The 15,360-nt window shown below is 46.5% G+C and overlaps 1 protein-coding gene across 2 annotated transcripts in view; it reads right to left on the bottom strand.

Annotated features, from left to right (window-relative positions):
* Nucleotides 1-1,677: 1,677 nt before the first annotated feature.
* Nucleotides 1,678-15,360, bottom strand: part of DOCK2 (dedicator of cytokinesis 2) — a 447,672-nt gene continuing 433,989 nt past the window's right edge. For both annotated transcript variants that reach the window (XM_030926872.1, XM_030926873.1), the window contains 6 exons: nucleotides 8,969-9,106; nucleotides 7,227-7,354; nucleotides 5,937-6,108; nucleotides 4,788-4,908; nucleotides 3,082-3,224; nucleotides 1,678-2,254 (listed from right to left, as the gene is read on the bottom strand). In XM_030926872.1, coding sequence (XP_030782732.1) covers nucleotides 2,192-2,254; nucleotides 3,082-3,224; nucleotides 4,788-4,908; nucleotides 5,937-6,108; nucleotides 7,227-7,354; nucleotides 8,969-9,106 — 765 coding nt within the window. In that variant the 3' untranslated portion in view covers nucleotides 1,678-2,191. The remainder of the gene's footprint in view (nucleotides 2,255-3,081; nucleotides 3,225-4,787; nucleotides 4,909-5,936; nucleotides 6,109-7,226; nucleotides 7,355-8,968; nucleotides 9,107-15,360) is intronic.

Here is a 15,360-nt window from a genome sequence, read left to right on the forward strand (position 1 = left end):
AAACAGGGAAGTGCCAATGGTCCCGTTCAGATTTAATAAGAAAACTCATAGATATTGATAATCTTCAGAAAATGGAACTCAGAAATATTATTGCCAGGGCCACACAGTATTAAGTGAGGAGATCGATCAGTTACAGAATTTTCAGAGGTTAAAGCTTACTTTCCCAGGACGACGTAGCAACAACCTCTGAGTATGGGTGTCTTTCAGTACTCCTGAGTGAGGGTAACATCTACAGTTTCAAGGCACAGGATCATACCTGTTTTTCTGTAGTTGTGGGAAAAGGGAGAACCTTTTCCTTGTTGAGATTTGCCCCCTCATCCCTGGCCCCCACTGCCCACTGGTATTTGGAAGGGCTTACATGTCAAGGCTAAACACTAGGATTTTATCAGTTCATAACGAGAGAAAAAGCAGGCATGAGAAGCCCAAGCTTGTAACAGAATCCAATCCTCGGGGTGCTGCCTACTGACCTTAGGCAACCCAAAGGTGTTCGGTGTAGACCAAACCCCAGCAATCATCAAAACAGGATGCTGGGCTTGTTAGCACTCAAGCTCTGGGAAAGCCTGTTGAGGAAACTAGAAGCTGAACTAGGCAACACATCTTCAAATGGGGCTTGCAGCAGGGACATAGAGGCCACCAGGGACAGGCTGGGGTGCATAAAGGCTACCAAGACTCAGGATATTCTGTGCACTAAGGCGTCCCAGAGACAATGTAGGGTAGTGCCTAAGAGTCAGGCTCCCCACCCAGCTGTCTGGGTTTGGATCCCAGCCATTCGTTACTAAGTGTGTGGTCTTGGGTCACTTCACGCCTCTGTGCCTCCATTTCTTCATCTGGGTGATAATCGTATCTACCTCCTAGGGCTGCTATCAAGACTTAGGAAGTTAATTCTTATCATGTCTATAACACTGTCCCAGACACCATCAGGGCTCGAGAAATTTGAGCTACCATCATCATTCTTTCTCCTGTCTTACTCTACCCCAGGGACTCAGCCTGTAAATGAGCATCCACTCCAAGGTTTTCAGATGGCTCTACTTCTGAAACCTGTGCTGTCATGCACTTACCCAGTATTAATTTCCTTCTCAAATGGGTCCTCAGCCTCCTTCTGGACCCCTCCCCTGCACAGCTCCCTGCTCGCTGTCAGATCCAGAGGTGGGACTTTGCTCCCATCCTCTCTTGCTGCTGCCTGACAAAGCTACTCACCTCCTTTGGGCCTCATCTGAAAAGCCTGAGAATTCCTCCAAGAAAAGCCACCACTTTGGAGCCAGTGACAAGATCCAAGAGCTCAACTATGAGTCTGCTGGACCTCAGACCCCTCTTTTCCTAACTCTTTGGCATTAGGTTTGGTCTTTACTAGAGTAACCAGGCTTGGGTGGTTGTGCTATCTCTTTCTAAAGGTGGAGAAAGGAGGTACGACACTCCACTATTCAGATCCATGAGGAAGCCCAGGACAACTTTTTTAACATGCTGGTAGCCCAGGGTTGGGCACCTAAGGAACCAGAGTCATGGAGATTCTTGAAGAATCTTCTCATAGATGAGGTGGGGAAACTTGGCATTGGGCAAGGGCATCACCAGGCTCCTTCACATCACTGCAATCCCTGGGCCTTCCTTCCTTCCAGGGAGCTTCCTGCCCAGTCCTGGGCCCAGGAGAGTCAGCCAACAGAATCAGGCAACAAGGCTTACTCAAACCAAGAAAACATTTTTTATTGTCAGTAAGAAACAGCAACTCTTCAGGATGATTGGCTAGAAAAGAAACTGGTTGGTTGTATTAAAAAATGTAAAGTACAAAACTGTTAATCTAAAATAAAATTAAAAAGAATATTTAAAAGGCTTTCCTTTAAGTTCTGGGACTTTATAAATGAAATAATAACAGTTTCTTACCCCTAAGAAACTGGGTTATGAAAGCTGTGCCTAGGATGTTGGGGAGACCACACTGGGAGAAGGCATTCTTGCTAGTTCCTTGTGTTCAGGAATCTACATTGAGGCTTCCTCATCCACCATGATCACAGCACCAGGGGATGCTGGGCTTGTTAGCACTCAAGCTCTGGGACCTGACTGGCTCCTCTGTCTCCTCTAAGTGAGGACAACTGATGGGGAGAGTCTCTCACTCTCTGAGGCTTCGGTGTTCCACCCATGGCTCTCCTCTTCCAGAAACTCCCCTCCCTGGCTCTCCCATGCAGCCCTAGTCAGCAGCAGCTCACAGGTCCGTGGACAGCGAGTCTGGGATCTGTTTGCCTTCTTCAGCCGATTTGCTGGCCAGCTTTTGAGAGAAGAGAATAAACAAGCACAAAACCAAGATGGGATTAGCAGATTAAGCACCAGAATGGAGCTTCCCAGTCCTAATCACAAGGGCCCCAACACTGACCCCTGCCCAAAGCCCAGTGAATGTGAACTGCTATGACCTTGGCTTTGGCCAGAAAGGCAGTGGTAGACAGTAGAGTGAGCCCAGGCTCACTAGCCATGTGGACTTGGGCACATCACTTACCAAACTCTGTGAGCCTCCCATATAAAATCCTAAGAGTGGGAGCTCAAATGGCACCATGCTTGGGAAGTGCTTAGCACAGTGCCTGACTCCTTGTGTGCTCATGGTACACTTGAGATATTTGTAGTAGCAGAGTCCCGATTTCATATTACCTTGAGGATCAGATGTGTTATGGGACCTTCTTGATCTTGAGGAAAGGCCAACAAGTAACAATAGGAGATGGGACTTTACAGAATCAGTGCTTAGAAACTAATGTTCAATTTGTAGGATTTTGTGATATAGGTTGAATAGAAAAGTGCTGCAGCACTAAGGGGCAGTTTAGGTGAGGGCAGGCCACTTACTGCTTCTGAGGTCCCAGGGCCCTGCACATGCCTAGCTGGGGTCAATCCTGGTCAGAGGAGCTGCCTGGGGCCCCAGAGGAGAACCGCCCTCTGGGCATTGCTGCACAGTGTCCCAGAACTCAGGGCCTCCTGACTAGGCCTCCCTAGGAATGACCACATATGCACACACATGCACACACGACCCCCCATTTTCTTTTCTCTGTATTGCTGTCTTCCCTTTTTCCTCCCAACGTCTTCCTTTCCTTCCACCCTCAGTGTCCTCACCATTGTCTTGAAGAACTGATTGACCTTCTTCCGTGTGAGTGTCTTCTTGTCACCATCTGAGAGTTGGAGGAAGGTCTGGCTGAGCCGGGGGGATGTGTTGGCCTCGTCCAACCCAGGGATGCCTGCCACTGAGAGTGTCAGGGCTGGAAGGAGAGTAGAGCTAGGGCGTGAGTGGGTGGGTGGAGGAGGGGCAGTGCCTTGGGGGAGGTAGACAGGGGGAGGGCTGGGAGACAGAGCCAGCATCCAGGGATTACACATTGTATGTGCCAAGCAGGAGGCAGGAAGCCTATTTCCTGCCATGCCAGGGGGCGTTGAAGCTGTCCTCTTGCAGTGAAGGTTGCCCACCCTACAGACAAGGGTTCAACCTCCTGGCTCCTGGTCAAAACCTTGCCCCAAAGCCCTGACATCCCCAAGAAACACAGAGCCTTCTGCTCCAAGGTAGGGGACAGTGTGAGCTTACTCTTCCTCCAGCTCCCAATACCAATACCCTGGATTTCTCTCCCCATTGCAGGAGACAGTGGGAAGAGAGTCTCAGACCCACGTGTCACCTGGTGGAGGGGCCAGATGGCCTAGTGGTTACAGCCCCAGTTTGGAGTCATAGAGATGTGAAAAATTAGTTACTCTCTGACTGCTGCTTTTGACATTGGCCAAATGGGAGAAAGAGCCCAGACCACCTGGGTGTCGTGAGACCTGTGGAGAAGATACCAGTGAAATGGCTTGGGCCAAATATTGCAGCCGTGTTTAGGCTATCCTGGGTGGGGTGGCAGGGCAGTGGGCAGGTGCCTGGTTCCAGGGAAGAGGGCCTGGGTCCGAACTCAGCCTCTGCCATTTGCTGGCTGGTGATAGGCAAGAGACTGATGTTCTCGGTGCCCCAGTTTCCTCATCCATACAATGGGGTGGATGACATGCACCTGGGTACGTGCAGTGGTGTAAATGAAATAATGAAGGAGTAACGGTTGGTGCAGGGCCTGGCACCCCAAACATTCAGGAACCAGCAAGCGTCTTCACCATGATCGGCCTGCTGAGTTCCACAGGGCAGCACTGGCCCTGTCTTCTTCCCTTCTGACCTGGCCCTTACCACACAGAGCCAGGCACATAGCAGCAAATGCCAAGGACTTCTGCATGCCAGATGGAGTGCTCTCAGGCATGCCATATCCCCTGTCATGTCCCCTGTTAGGGCCTCAGATTCTCTTCTGTGAGTTAGGACCATCAGCTGTGCTCTAACCTCCTCACTGGACAGTGCGTGACGAGGATGGCAGATAGGGAGCATCTATGCACTCAACACTCTGCAGCTATAAGATGTGGTGGCCATTTTTGTGAAGCCAGAAAGAGTCTTCCGGGTCCATAAAGAAGCCATAGGTCTTAGGGACATACCAAGGGCACACTTCTGGCCCCTGGGGAGGCCTGGCTAACTGAGAACAAGGGGCCACCTAGTGTGACAAATGGATACCCAGTGAATTCTGAGGGCCCAAGAGACAGCAGGCCTCTCCCCTGTCCCTGCTGGAGCTTGCTGGGATGGTGTCACTACTAGGAAGTGGTGGGTGTGGGGAGAGATTAGAGGGTGGGGGGCTGTGAGTACAGCCTCTAACTCCAGGATGCCTGGCCCACTTTGTTGTGTAGACACAGTTCCCATCCATCCTCCACCCACAAGGCTGGTGGTCTGCACTATCTCTAGTCCTTCATGCTGGTGGCAGCAGGGGGCATACCTGGGATGGTAGGCATGGACTGGCTGGCAAAGCTCATTTGAGAGAGGACAGACGCCTTGAGGGGGATGGCTGCATGCTCCGAGAGGTTGGTGTCACTCATGAACTCATGCTTCCTGGAAAGCTGTAGGAATACACCACACACACACACAAATACACACACACACACACACACACACACAAAAGAGAGAGAGGCTTAGCATGAGGCAGATCTGGGCCCTGAAAGATCAGGGATGAGGGCGTGGCATGGTTTCTATGAAGCTGGCTCCTAGTTCATTTATTCTGTTTTATAGCATTCCATGCCAGTCTGCCATGTATGGTTTCACAGGTTGCACACTACACAACTACGGGGTGTAGGGGGTGGCATTCATTTAGACTATCACGTGAATGGTGTCCCCTAGAATTGAGAAACACAGAAGATATTTCCATTCTTATCCATCCAGGCAAGAGTAGCCTGTGAGGCCCACTCAGAAGTTTCTAGAGGGCCCTTTCTTCACCAAGGTATTTTGGTTGGCCCCTTGCTCTTTGATCTGGCACCCCTCCCTTGCCAGGGCAGTTAATCTGTCTCCCCCTCCCAGGCTCCCAGAAAGCTTTCAACAAACCTCTTTTCCAGGGGGAAACTAAGAGGGCTGTCTGACACCAAGTCTCATTTTTAAATAGTTATTAGTTTATAAGACCAAAACTCTCAAAGCCAGGACAGTGAGATTTCATCTCTGCATCCCCACCCGGACTCCTGGCTCACAGGAGGGGCTTGCAGGGGTCTGAGATGTCAGTGGTTAGAACAGGCCTGGGGCTGGGGGCTATAGAAACACCTAGCCCAATACCAAGTGGGTTGCTCTCCCCTTTGGTGGGAGAACAGGTGGCTTCTCCCCCGCCTGGAAAAGCCCTGTGTGATGGTGGAAAGGATACACACAGGCTCTGAAGTGCAAAGGTCAGGGTTCAACTCCCAGCTCTGTCATGTCCCAGCCACCCCAGCTGCCTAAGCAGTAAACACTTCACCTCTCAGCTCCTCAGGTGCCGCCTCTGCAATACCCATAGCACCGCAGAAGTGGGCCTCAGAGATCCCATATCTGGAAGCCCTGGGTTTTGTGCCCAGCATGCAGTGGAGATTTGCTAACAGCACTGGAGAGGCAACCTGCCTCAGCTGCTCACCCGCTTCAGGTCCGACTCGGCAGCTGCTTTCTCGTCCGCAAACACTACACTGCTTCTCTTCGTCCTCTTCTTGGACCTCCGCAGCTTGACCTCAGGCAGGGTGCTCCCCGGGGAGATCGGCTCCTCCTGCTCCACTCTCGGAGTCTTGGGTGGTGCTAATTCCAGGTCAAAGCTGAAAGGCCAGAGGGGCAGCAATAGAAACTGCAGTTAGAGCTTCAGTGGAACTGCCTTGCAAGGACCCAGGAAGCTGAAGGGGACCTTTGGGCTGCCTCAGCTGCCACTACAGGGTCTGGAGTAGATCAGCAAATCTGACAGAGGATTTGGGGAGCAAATTGCTCAATCCACAAACACTTAAATGTAATGAGTAAAGTTCACTTTATTTTATTCATGGTAAAATGAAATTGAAAGAAGTGAGCCATAGCAAAGAAACTGGTGGTGAGGAGAGAAGACTGGCTGAAAGCATGAATGCGGATTCAAATCCAGGCCCGGCCAGTTCTTAGCTGAATGAATAACTTTGGGTAAATCACTCAACCTCTCCCAACCATCATTTCCTTTTCAGTAGATGGGGGTCTTCGCAGAGACCTTGCAGAGTGGCCATGAGATGAGGTCGGAGGAACCCCTGGCACATTCTTGGCATATGGTAAGTGCTGGGTAGCTCATAGTGTCTATGATTAGAACAGATGAGTTGGGCAGGGTGAATGGTGGCCCCTAGAATTGTGAAACACAGAAGACATTTCCATCCTTTTCCCTCTGGGCAAGAGTAGCCTCTGAGGCCCGCTGGGAGGTTTCTGGAGGGTCCAGCAATGATGGCCAGAGGGCTCCAGGAAGGTGGAAGGGGGCACAGGAGGGAAGACCCCCGACAGAGGGGTGGGTCGGTGGTGCAGGGGGAGGAGCTCTGCAACAGGGACATCCCATTGTGATTGGGAGGAGCTTCCTTGAAAGGGAACAGATCCTGGTAAGAGGTGACAATATTCCAGAAGGATGCAGGCTTGGTGAGGAGCTCTGGCTGGCTGACAGAGATCACTGGACTAGAAGCCTGGGGGCTGCAGGTGAGTCCTGCTGGGCCTCAGGAAAGCTGCCTTGCCTCTCTGAGCCTCTGATAATCCCCTACAAATGATACTAACCGTGAGCCTCCTAGGGTAGTTGTGAGGCTCCAGATGGGAAAAGGCTTTTAAACTGAAAGGAGGAAGGGGAAGGTAGAAGGGATGTTGCTGGTGAAGAGAGAGAAGGAGAAGAGATTGAGCCAGGGAGGCAGGGGTGCGGGGGACTCCCTGGGGTGCAGGGACTGACCTCTCTGAGGTGGCCTTGCTGGGGGTGCTGCAGTCAGAATTCATGGAAGTCAGAGAGATGATGGACATCTGTCTGTATGAGCGCAGCATAGACCTGGGGCGGCCCACTCTCCTGTCGTCAAAGTCAGGCTGTGGTGGGAGAACAGGGTGGTTAGCAGCTGTAGCCTGGGGAAGGTGGTCCCAACCTTCCTGTCACCTTCTCCCTCCACCTGGGCAGGGCAGAGTTGTGGGGCTGAGTGAAGCATCAACGCAAAAGTTCCTGGCTGGCTGAGGCTAGGGGTTCTTGTAGAATAAAGAATGTAGCTGACCTTTACTCCTGGTTCCTGGAAGGCAATATCTAAATCTTTGGCATTTCCTATGTGATAGGAGTATCTTTGTTATTATTCATGGTGGCCCCCTTGACCATACTTGATTTTATGCTAATAAGATGGCTCCCGATGGCCAGAAAGACCAGCTCTATGATTATAGGGCTGGGACTTTGAGCCATGTAATACCAGCTCAACCTCCAGGGAGTGGACAGGCCCAGAGACTGATTTCCATCCCATGGCCAATGGTTCAATCTATCATGACTGCATAATGAAACTCCAATAAAAACTCTGGACATTAGGCGCCAGTGAACTTCTCTGGCTGGTAATCATACATCAGTGTTCCAGAAGGGGGACGCATCTGGAATACATGAAAACTTCATGTTTGGGACCCTCCTGGACCTCACTCTGTGTCTCTTTATCTGGCTGGTCTTGATTTGTATCATAAACCAAAGTTGTAATATCATGCTTTCCTGAGTTCTGTGAATTATTCTAGTGAATTGTGAAACCTGATAGGGTAGTGGGAATCCCCCAATTTGTAACCAGTTAGGCAGAAGTGTGGGTGGCCTGGGTCCCTGAAGCTTATGGTTGGTGTTTGAAGTGGGAAGCGTCTAAGACTGTGCTTCTAACCTGTGAAATGTGATCTAACTCCAGGGAGTCAGCATCAGAATTGCATTGCAGGGACTTCATGTAGGGAGTATTGAAAGTGACAATCTGTCTCACGGAAAAACATCTTTGAATCAGAGACCTGAGTGTGCCTCTAGGCTCTTCCAGTAACTCACTGTTCTTCTCCAGGTCTCAGTTTTACCATCTGTAAAATGGGAAGGCTGGACCAGATGGTTTTAAAGGAATTGCATGGCCTTGACATTTCATAACACCAGTTAATAAGGAAAAGGATGAAGAAGCACCCTGTAAGCACCAGGCTCATGGTCTCTTTAGGCCAAGGAGCTCAGTGGCCAAAACTACTGGCCTTGAACTAACACAGCCAGATGTAAATTCTGCCGCACACTCATTTGCCACATAGCCTTTGGCAAGTTACCTGACCTTCTGAACCTCAGAAGAAATACAAGCGGTTAAAAATCATTCCTGCCGCTCAGGCTTGTGGTGAGGATTAAATGACCTAGTAGATGTCAAGTGCTTGAATCAGGCCAGGCATATAGTAGATGCTGCATCAATGTAGCTTTCATTATTATTACACAGTCCCTTGAGAAGTTGGTATCTGCACAATCCAGTTGTAACTGGAGTTTGTCTGGGGTTATTTTTGCTGGACCAAGTTTCTAGCAGGGTTCCCCTGGATGGGATCCAGCAATGCTGGCCATCACCATCTTCTTTGGAAGCAGCTTCCTTTGCTGGGTCCCTTCCAACTTCAGCCTCCAGCATCCTTCCCTACCCCACCCTGCCCAATCCCACCCCTCCAAGCCATAGGAACCACCCATACCATCTCTCGGACACCGTACTCCTTCTCCACCTTCATTTTCAGGTTCTTGAAACATTCCTCCATCCGGTCATGGAAGGGTCGCAGGTTATCCGACACCCTTTTCTCATGGATCTTAATCCCAGCTCCCAAGAAGGGGATCTGGAGAGAAAGTGGTAAAGAATGAGCCAGAGGCTGGCTGGTGGGCCTCAGCCTGGCACCCAGCCCATCAAGGCAGCTGCAGTCAAGTCTGCCTGCAAAGAATTCGTCAAGGGCTTCAGGGTCCTCAGAAACCTGCACACAGGGTCCCCAGCCATGGGAAATGGAGAAAGTTGCAAACAAGTGGTTTGCTCTAGAAAGGGGAGAAAGACCCTCAGCTTCCCTTGCCTCATAGGAGGGTTGGACTCTCCCATTCCCCATGAGAGGCCACACGCTTGGGAAAATGGCCCCCTTAAAGAATCTACCTGGGGGCAAAGTGTGGGGATCAGAGCAGGGGAATCTCTGCTGCATTGATTTAAAACCTTGTGTAAGATGTTCTTGGCAATACTAAAGTGAAACGATGAATGTCAGAAGCTGGGAGATAGAGGAAAGCAAGAGCTGAGAGAAAACAGAGGAGGGGGCATAGCCTCATCTTATCACATGAAGCCAATTGCACTTTATACAGGTGCTGAAGAATGATATAAATGTGCTAATATCATAAAGTGAACCCACCAGTAGGGAGCTTTGAAAAGTGATGTAAAAGCCTTAGGAAGATGAGGGAAGAGGAGAGGATTGATGTGAGGGAGTTGGAGTCTTATTTGTCCCAATAGGAGGTCAGTGGACACTGTCTAAGTGGCAGCTATGTTAAGGGAGAGTAGCAGAGCCATGGTGGGCACTGTTAGAAAGAGAAGCTGAGAACTTTAGTTGTGTGGTCTCAGGGAAACATTACCAGGGGAGCAAAGGGGTAGACTATGAATTATTTGGGGAAAAAATTGCTTTCATGATGGTGACATAAAGATATTTCTGCTTACTTCTATTGGAGGTCCCCCAGAAATGACAAGGTGAAGGAGAAACTGAAATCTTTAGTGAAACTTGAAGACATTCATAAACCTGCCCCACAATGTGTGCAGGTGCCAGGAGGTGGGAGGACATAACTGACCTTCCAGAGCAGAGGAGGGAGGTGGTGCTAAGAAGAAGCCAATTGCCTCCATGAAGCCAGGAGGGCCTCAGGAGGCACCAGGCACTACAGAGAAGGTGGGTGAGCTGAGGGGCCAAACACAGAGGAATGTGTTGAAGTTCTTTATCAGGAGCAGTTAGATTTTCTGACTGCCTCACCCTGCAGCCAAGTGTTCTATTTTCCCATTTTCTCAAGAAGGAGGAGCTTATCATCTAGAACAATTAGAACAAGGAGCTCTGGGCTTAGGGGCATCAGGCACAACAGAAGGCAGAATGAGGAGCCAGACTGCAAATAAGAAGTTGAAGAGAAAGTCTGCATTTGGATCATGAGACCTCCACTTCCCAATTCCCAAATGGCCAGCAGCGTGGCAGCTGGGACTATCTTTCTATAGAACAGCTTGAAGGGTCTGACTCTGGAGAATGTGAACAGTCCCATGTAGAGAGAGGCATCTGTGGGTCATTCTATTAGCACACAGCAATGCTACCCAGTTGCCAAGGCCCTCTCTCGTGTACACAGATTTTCTTTAGCCTCACTCTTAACTAAGAAGAGAATGCCAAGCATCACCAGACATTGGAGGAAAGTCTCCAATATGAAAGACGGAGACCAGACTGACAGACAGGGAAGAAACAAATAAGGAAGAAAATAAGGAAAGAATAAAGGAAGAAAAAACAGAATGAATTTGGAAGAAATAGAATAAAAAGAGCCTACGAAAACATGTTTTTCTAAACAATTTAACTAATATATAGGAACAGAAAAGATCCTCCATTCATGAAAAAGACAAAGATTTTATATAAAAAAGAATGCGAATGGAAAAACTACATATAAAAAGTAGTGAGATAAAGTTGTAAATGGAGATACATTTATGGCTTTAGTTTTACATATTAGAAAAGACAGAAAATAAATTAGCTAAGCATCCATCTCAAGATATTAGTAAAAGAACAGTGAACTAATTCAAAGGGAGAAAATGAATGAAAATAACAAAGGTAAGGGTAGACATGAACAAAAATAGAAAACAAATTTACAGCAGAGAGGATCAACAGAGCCAAAATTTGTTTCTTTGAAAAGATACAATATTAATAAACTCCTAAGAAGACTAATCAAGAAAATACAAGGTACTAATAACCAACATTAGGATTGAAAAACATATCTATAAGAAGTACAAACGTTATAAAAGATCATGAGTGTATTACGAAAAGTTAACAAACAGAAAATAACATTTAAAAACAATACCATTTACAATAGAATTTAAAATATCAAATACCTAAGAGCAGATCTAATAAGATACATGAAAGAAAAAATATGTGAAAACCACAAAATTTTGCTGAGAAAAATTAAAGAATTATATAAATGGAGAGATATTCCATGTTCATGGATGAGAAGACAGCCATTCTCTCCAATTTAATCGAATATTTAATGTACACTTAATCCAAATCTCTATGTGTTTTAGAGAAGTATGTAAACATTGGCAAGGTTATTTTAAAATTTATAGAGAGATACAAAGGACTTAGAAGAGGCAAGACACACTTGATGAAAAGCAACAATTGGGGTACACTTACTATTAGATTTCAAGACTCGAGACGGTGTGGTACTGGTATAAGCATGGACACAGACCAATGGATCGGAATAGAAAGTCCAGAATAGATAAATACATATATGGTCAATTTTGGGGGTCAAAAGTGGGGGAAAATAGTCTTTTCAATACATGGTGATGAAGAAATTGGAAATCTGTGTAAGAAAATAATCTGCCTCTTACTTTACATCAGTCAAAATGGATCATACACCTAAATGTATAAGATAAAACAATAAAAACTCATAATGAAACAGAGAAGAATATCTTCATGATCTTGGGGTAGTTGCGGTTTCTTAAAGTGGACACAAAAGCACTAATCATTAAAAAATATGATAAATTAAACCTGACCAAAATTACAACCGCTGTTCATCAAAATACCTCATTAAGAAAGCAAACAGACAAGCCAGACTAAGAGAAGATATTTGCAATACATATATTTGACAGAAGACGCATATCTAGAATATATGTAAACTCCTATAAATCAATAATAAAAGGACAACTCAATTAATAACATAAGTAAAAGATCTGAAAAAGTATTTCACTAAAGGGTAATCCAATTAGCAGTAAGCATATGAAAAGGTGCTGAACATCATTGCTCATGAAGGAAATGCAAATTAAAACTAAACTGAGATATCATTACACATCCACCAGAAGGACTAGAATTAAAAAAGACTCCCAGTATCAAGTGTCAGGGAGAATGTGGATCAACTGACTTAGAAGTTGTGTGGGAGTGAAAATTGATTTAGCCACTTTGAAAAACTGCTTCTTGTGTCCAGTAAGGTTAAATGCGCATGGCCCAGCAATTCCACTACTACATGTATACTGAAGGAATTAAGTGCTTAGGTCCACCAAAAGGCATAAACATGAATGTTCATAGCAACTTTATTCATAATATACAAACACCCGAAAAAACCCAAATGTCCAACAGAATAGATAAATAAATTGACATATTATTGGTAATTTAGATACACATACAATAGACGACACTTAGAAACAAAAAAAGTCAAACCTCTAGTATGTGCAACAACCCAGAAGAATCTCAAAGGCATTATGTTGAGCAAAAGAAGCTACAGATACAGTAGTACATACTGTACTGTATAATACAATTTATAAGAGGTTCAGGAACAGGTAAAATAACCTAACCTATAGTGATAGAAGATTGGCAGTACCTACTAAAGCTGAATATCCTTATATGCTATGACAAAACAAGTCAATGCATAGGTATATACCCAACAAAAATTTTGCATATGTGTACCAAAAAGACACACACAAGGAAGTTCAGAATAGCATTACTTGTAATAGACCCAAGCTGAAATAAACCCAACTCTCTATTAGTAGAAAAATAAAGAAATACATTTTGGTATAGTTACATGAGCCAGCTGTATGGACCACTACATAGCAATGAAAATGAATGTGAATCATAACTATGTACAACAAAATGAATGACTTTCACAAACATAACATTGGGCAAAATAAGTTAGATATGAAAGACTGTATATTATGTTATTCTGTTTACATGTAGGTCAAAATTAAGCAAATCTAAACTACAGTCTTTAAGAATGAGTGTTTGGGTGGTAAAGTATTTTTTTTAAAGCAAGGAAATGATTACTATAAAAGCAGAACAGTGCTCACTCTTAGGGAAGGAGGCTTAAGAATAGGGTTAGGGGAGCTAGCAGAATTCTATTTCATCTGGGTGTTGGTCAGATGGATGTATGTTTTTGATAAATAAGTGGGTTATATATTTTTATGTGCACTTTTCTGTACATAATATTTCACAAAAAAAGCTTTAAAAGAGCACACTATAGACATCTTTTTATTCCAAAAAATAGAGAGAAAGTCTTCACAAAGAAAAGAAATTAACAAGCTATCGATCCTGAAATCTGCAAAACATTGAACACCAAATGTACTTTGAAGGCTTCAGCATTTGCTAGAGGTACAAATACATTCACTCCCCTTGAAAATCTAGAGGTATAAATACATTCACTCCCCTTGAAATCTAACCTTCTTGTGTTTTAAGTAAATTCAAAGTATATTTGGCTTTGTAAAACCAAGATCCAATTTAGAATTAAGCTCCAAGTGAGCAGGGAGTAGGCCCAATTTTGTCCATCATTATCTCTGTTGCCTAGGACTATGCCTAGGACAAAATAAGAGGCTCAATAAATGTAAGTTGCAAGAACAAATGGAATGACACAGGTAGAGAAGAGCTAATCTGTTGCGTGTGATAATGTTAAAAGACTGCCTTTGGTATGAGTAGGGCTGCATCTTTTGCATGCAGGTGCCCATAGTTAGGGTGCCTGGGTTCTGGGTGGGAGGGATATGGCTCAGGTCAACCTCGTTTGGGGGTTAGGTGGGCCTCTGTATAGGTGGTCCCAGGATCAGCGGGTGGTGCTAAGGAGAAGGCAGCCACTAGGGGGCGGTGTCTGAAGGCACCTAGCTAATGGCTGTCAGAAGCTGTCACATTTAACAGAGTACATGCGTTCAAAGTCTTCTGGCTTTGTTGGTAATGTCCCTCTAGTAAGCTCCAAGACAGTAGTAGAATTTTCTTAGAAGGTACAGCTTGGTATTTGCTGTGCTGTGAAGCTGAAGTTCATTTGGGTACAGCAAACACAGCATGGAGAAGCTGTTTCCAGATGAGAAGAGGTCCCTAGTGGAGAGGACCAGGGCAATGGTATGGATTCAGTGTGACATCCATCAGCTAAGCAAATCTGTGTGACATGTTAGCCTTCCCTGAGGCCTCCCAGCAATATCTGAGGATGGGAACGAATCAAAGCCTGGCCTTCCTGCTTCCCAAGTTGGGGGTGCTAAGGGAGAACATCATTATTTGAATAATAAAGGGCATGATGACCGCAGAAGGCTGAGGACCTTGGGGATATTTGGGCTTCACAGGTGGCACAAGGTAAAAAGAAAGAGAAAATTCCAGACAGACACACAACATGCATTCGGGAAAAGCGCGTCTGTGCAGCGCTTGGTGTTTCATTTTTAAAGCCCCACTTTGCATAAATTGGCAGAGGCAGAGAAGGACCTGAATTAGGAATTCTTATTTTAAGAAAAGAGGCTGCACCCAATGCTTCTCATTCCCTGATTTCCCTAGAGTAACAAAAACTCCCAACCACAAAAGCTTGCTTTTCTTTGCACAGTGACTGGCAAGAAGAAAGCGAGGGAGGGCAGGCAGCTGCAAGCTCCTCCACCTGCCCCTGCACCCACTGCTCACCTCCTGCCAGCTCCTGCCCTCTGGAGCCCACCCCTGTGTTCTGCTGGGTGGTTTGCTGAGAGCCCAGAGTGGGCACATGTCTGAGGAGGGGGCTGCTGTGGGCCTGGAGGGGAAGCCTAGCCTTGGGTAAGTCTCTATGAGAGGGATCTAGCCGACTGTTGCTTCTGCAGGGAGAGGGAGAACAAGAGAGAAGAGGAAGAGAAGCCAAGAGAGGAGTAAGATGTGCAGGGGTGGGGGGCAAAAGACAGAGAGGCAAGGAATAGAAGTGCAGGCTTCTAAGAGAGAGAGGGAAAGATAGAGACAGGTGCACGGAGAGAAAGAGAGAAAGGAGGAAAGACAGAGTCCACAGGAAGAAGAGGGATGCAAACAGAGAATGGAAGGAGAGGCAGGTAAGTGGCCAGCCCGAGACAGCAGGGTGGTGCCTTCTAAGCTCATGGGCTGAGCAGCAGCTTGTGCAGCATGTAGACCCTTTGACACAA

The sequence above is a fragment of the Rhinopithecus roxellana genome, chromosome 3 (assembly GCF_007565055.1).
Source record: "Rhinopithecus roxellana isolate Shanxi Qingling chromosome 3, ASM756505v1, whole genome shotgun sequence".
Taxonomy (NCBI): Eukaryota; Metazoa; Chordata; class Mammalia; order Primates; family Cercopithecidae; genus Rhinopithecus; species Rhinopithecus roxellana.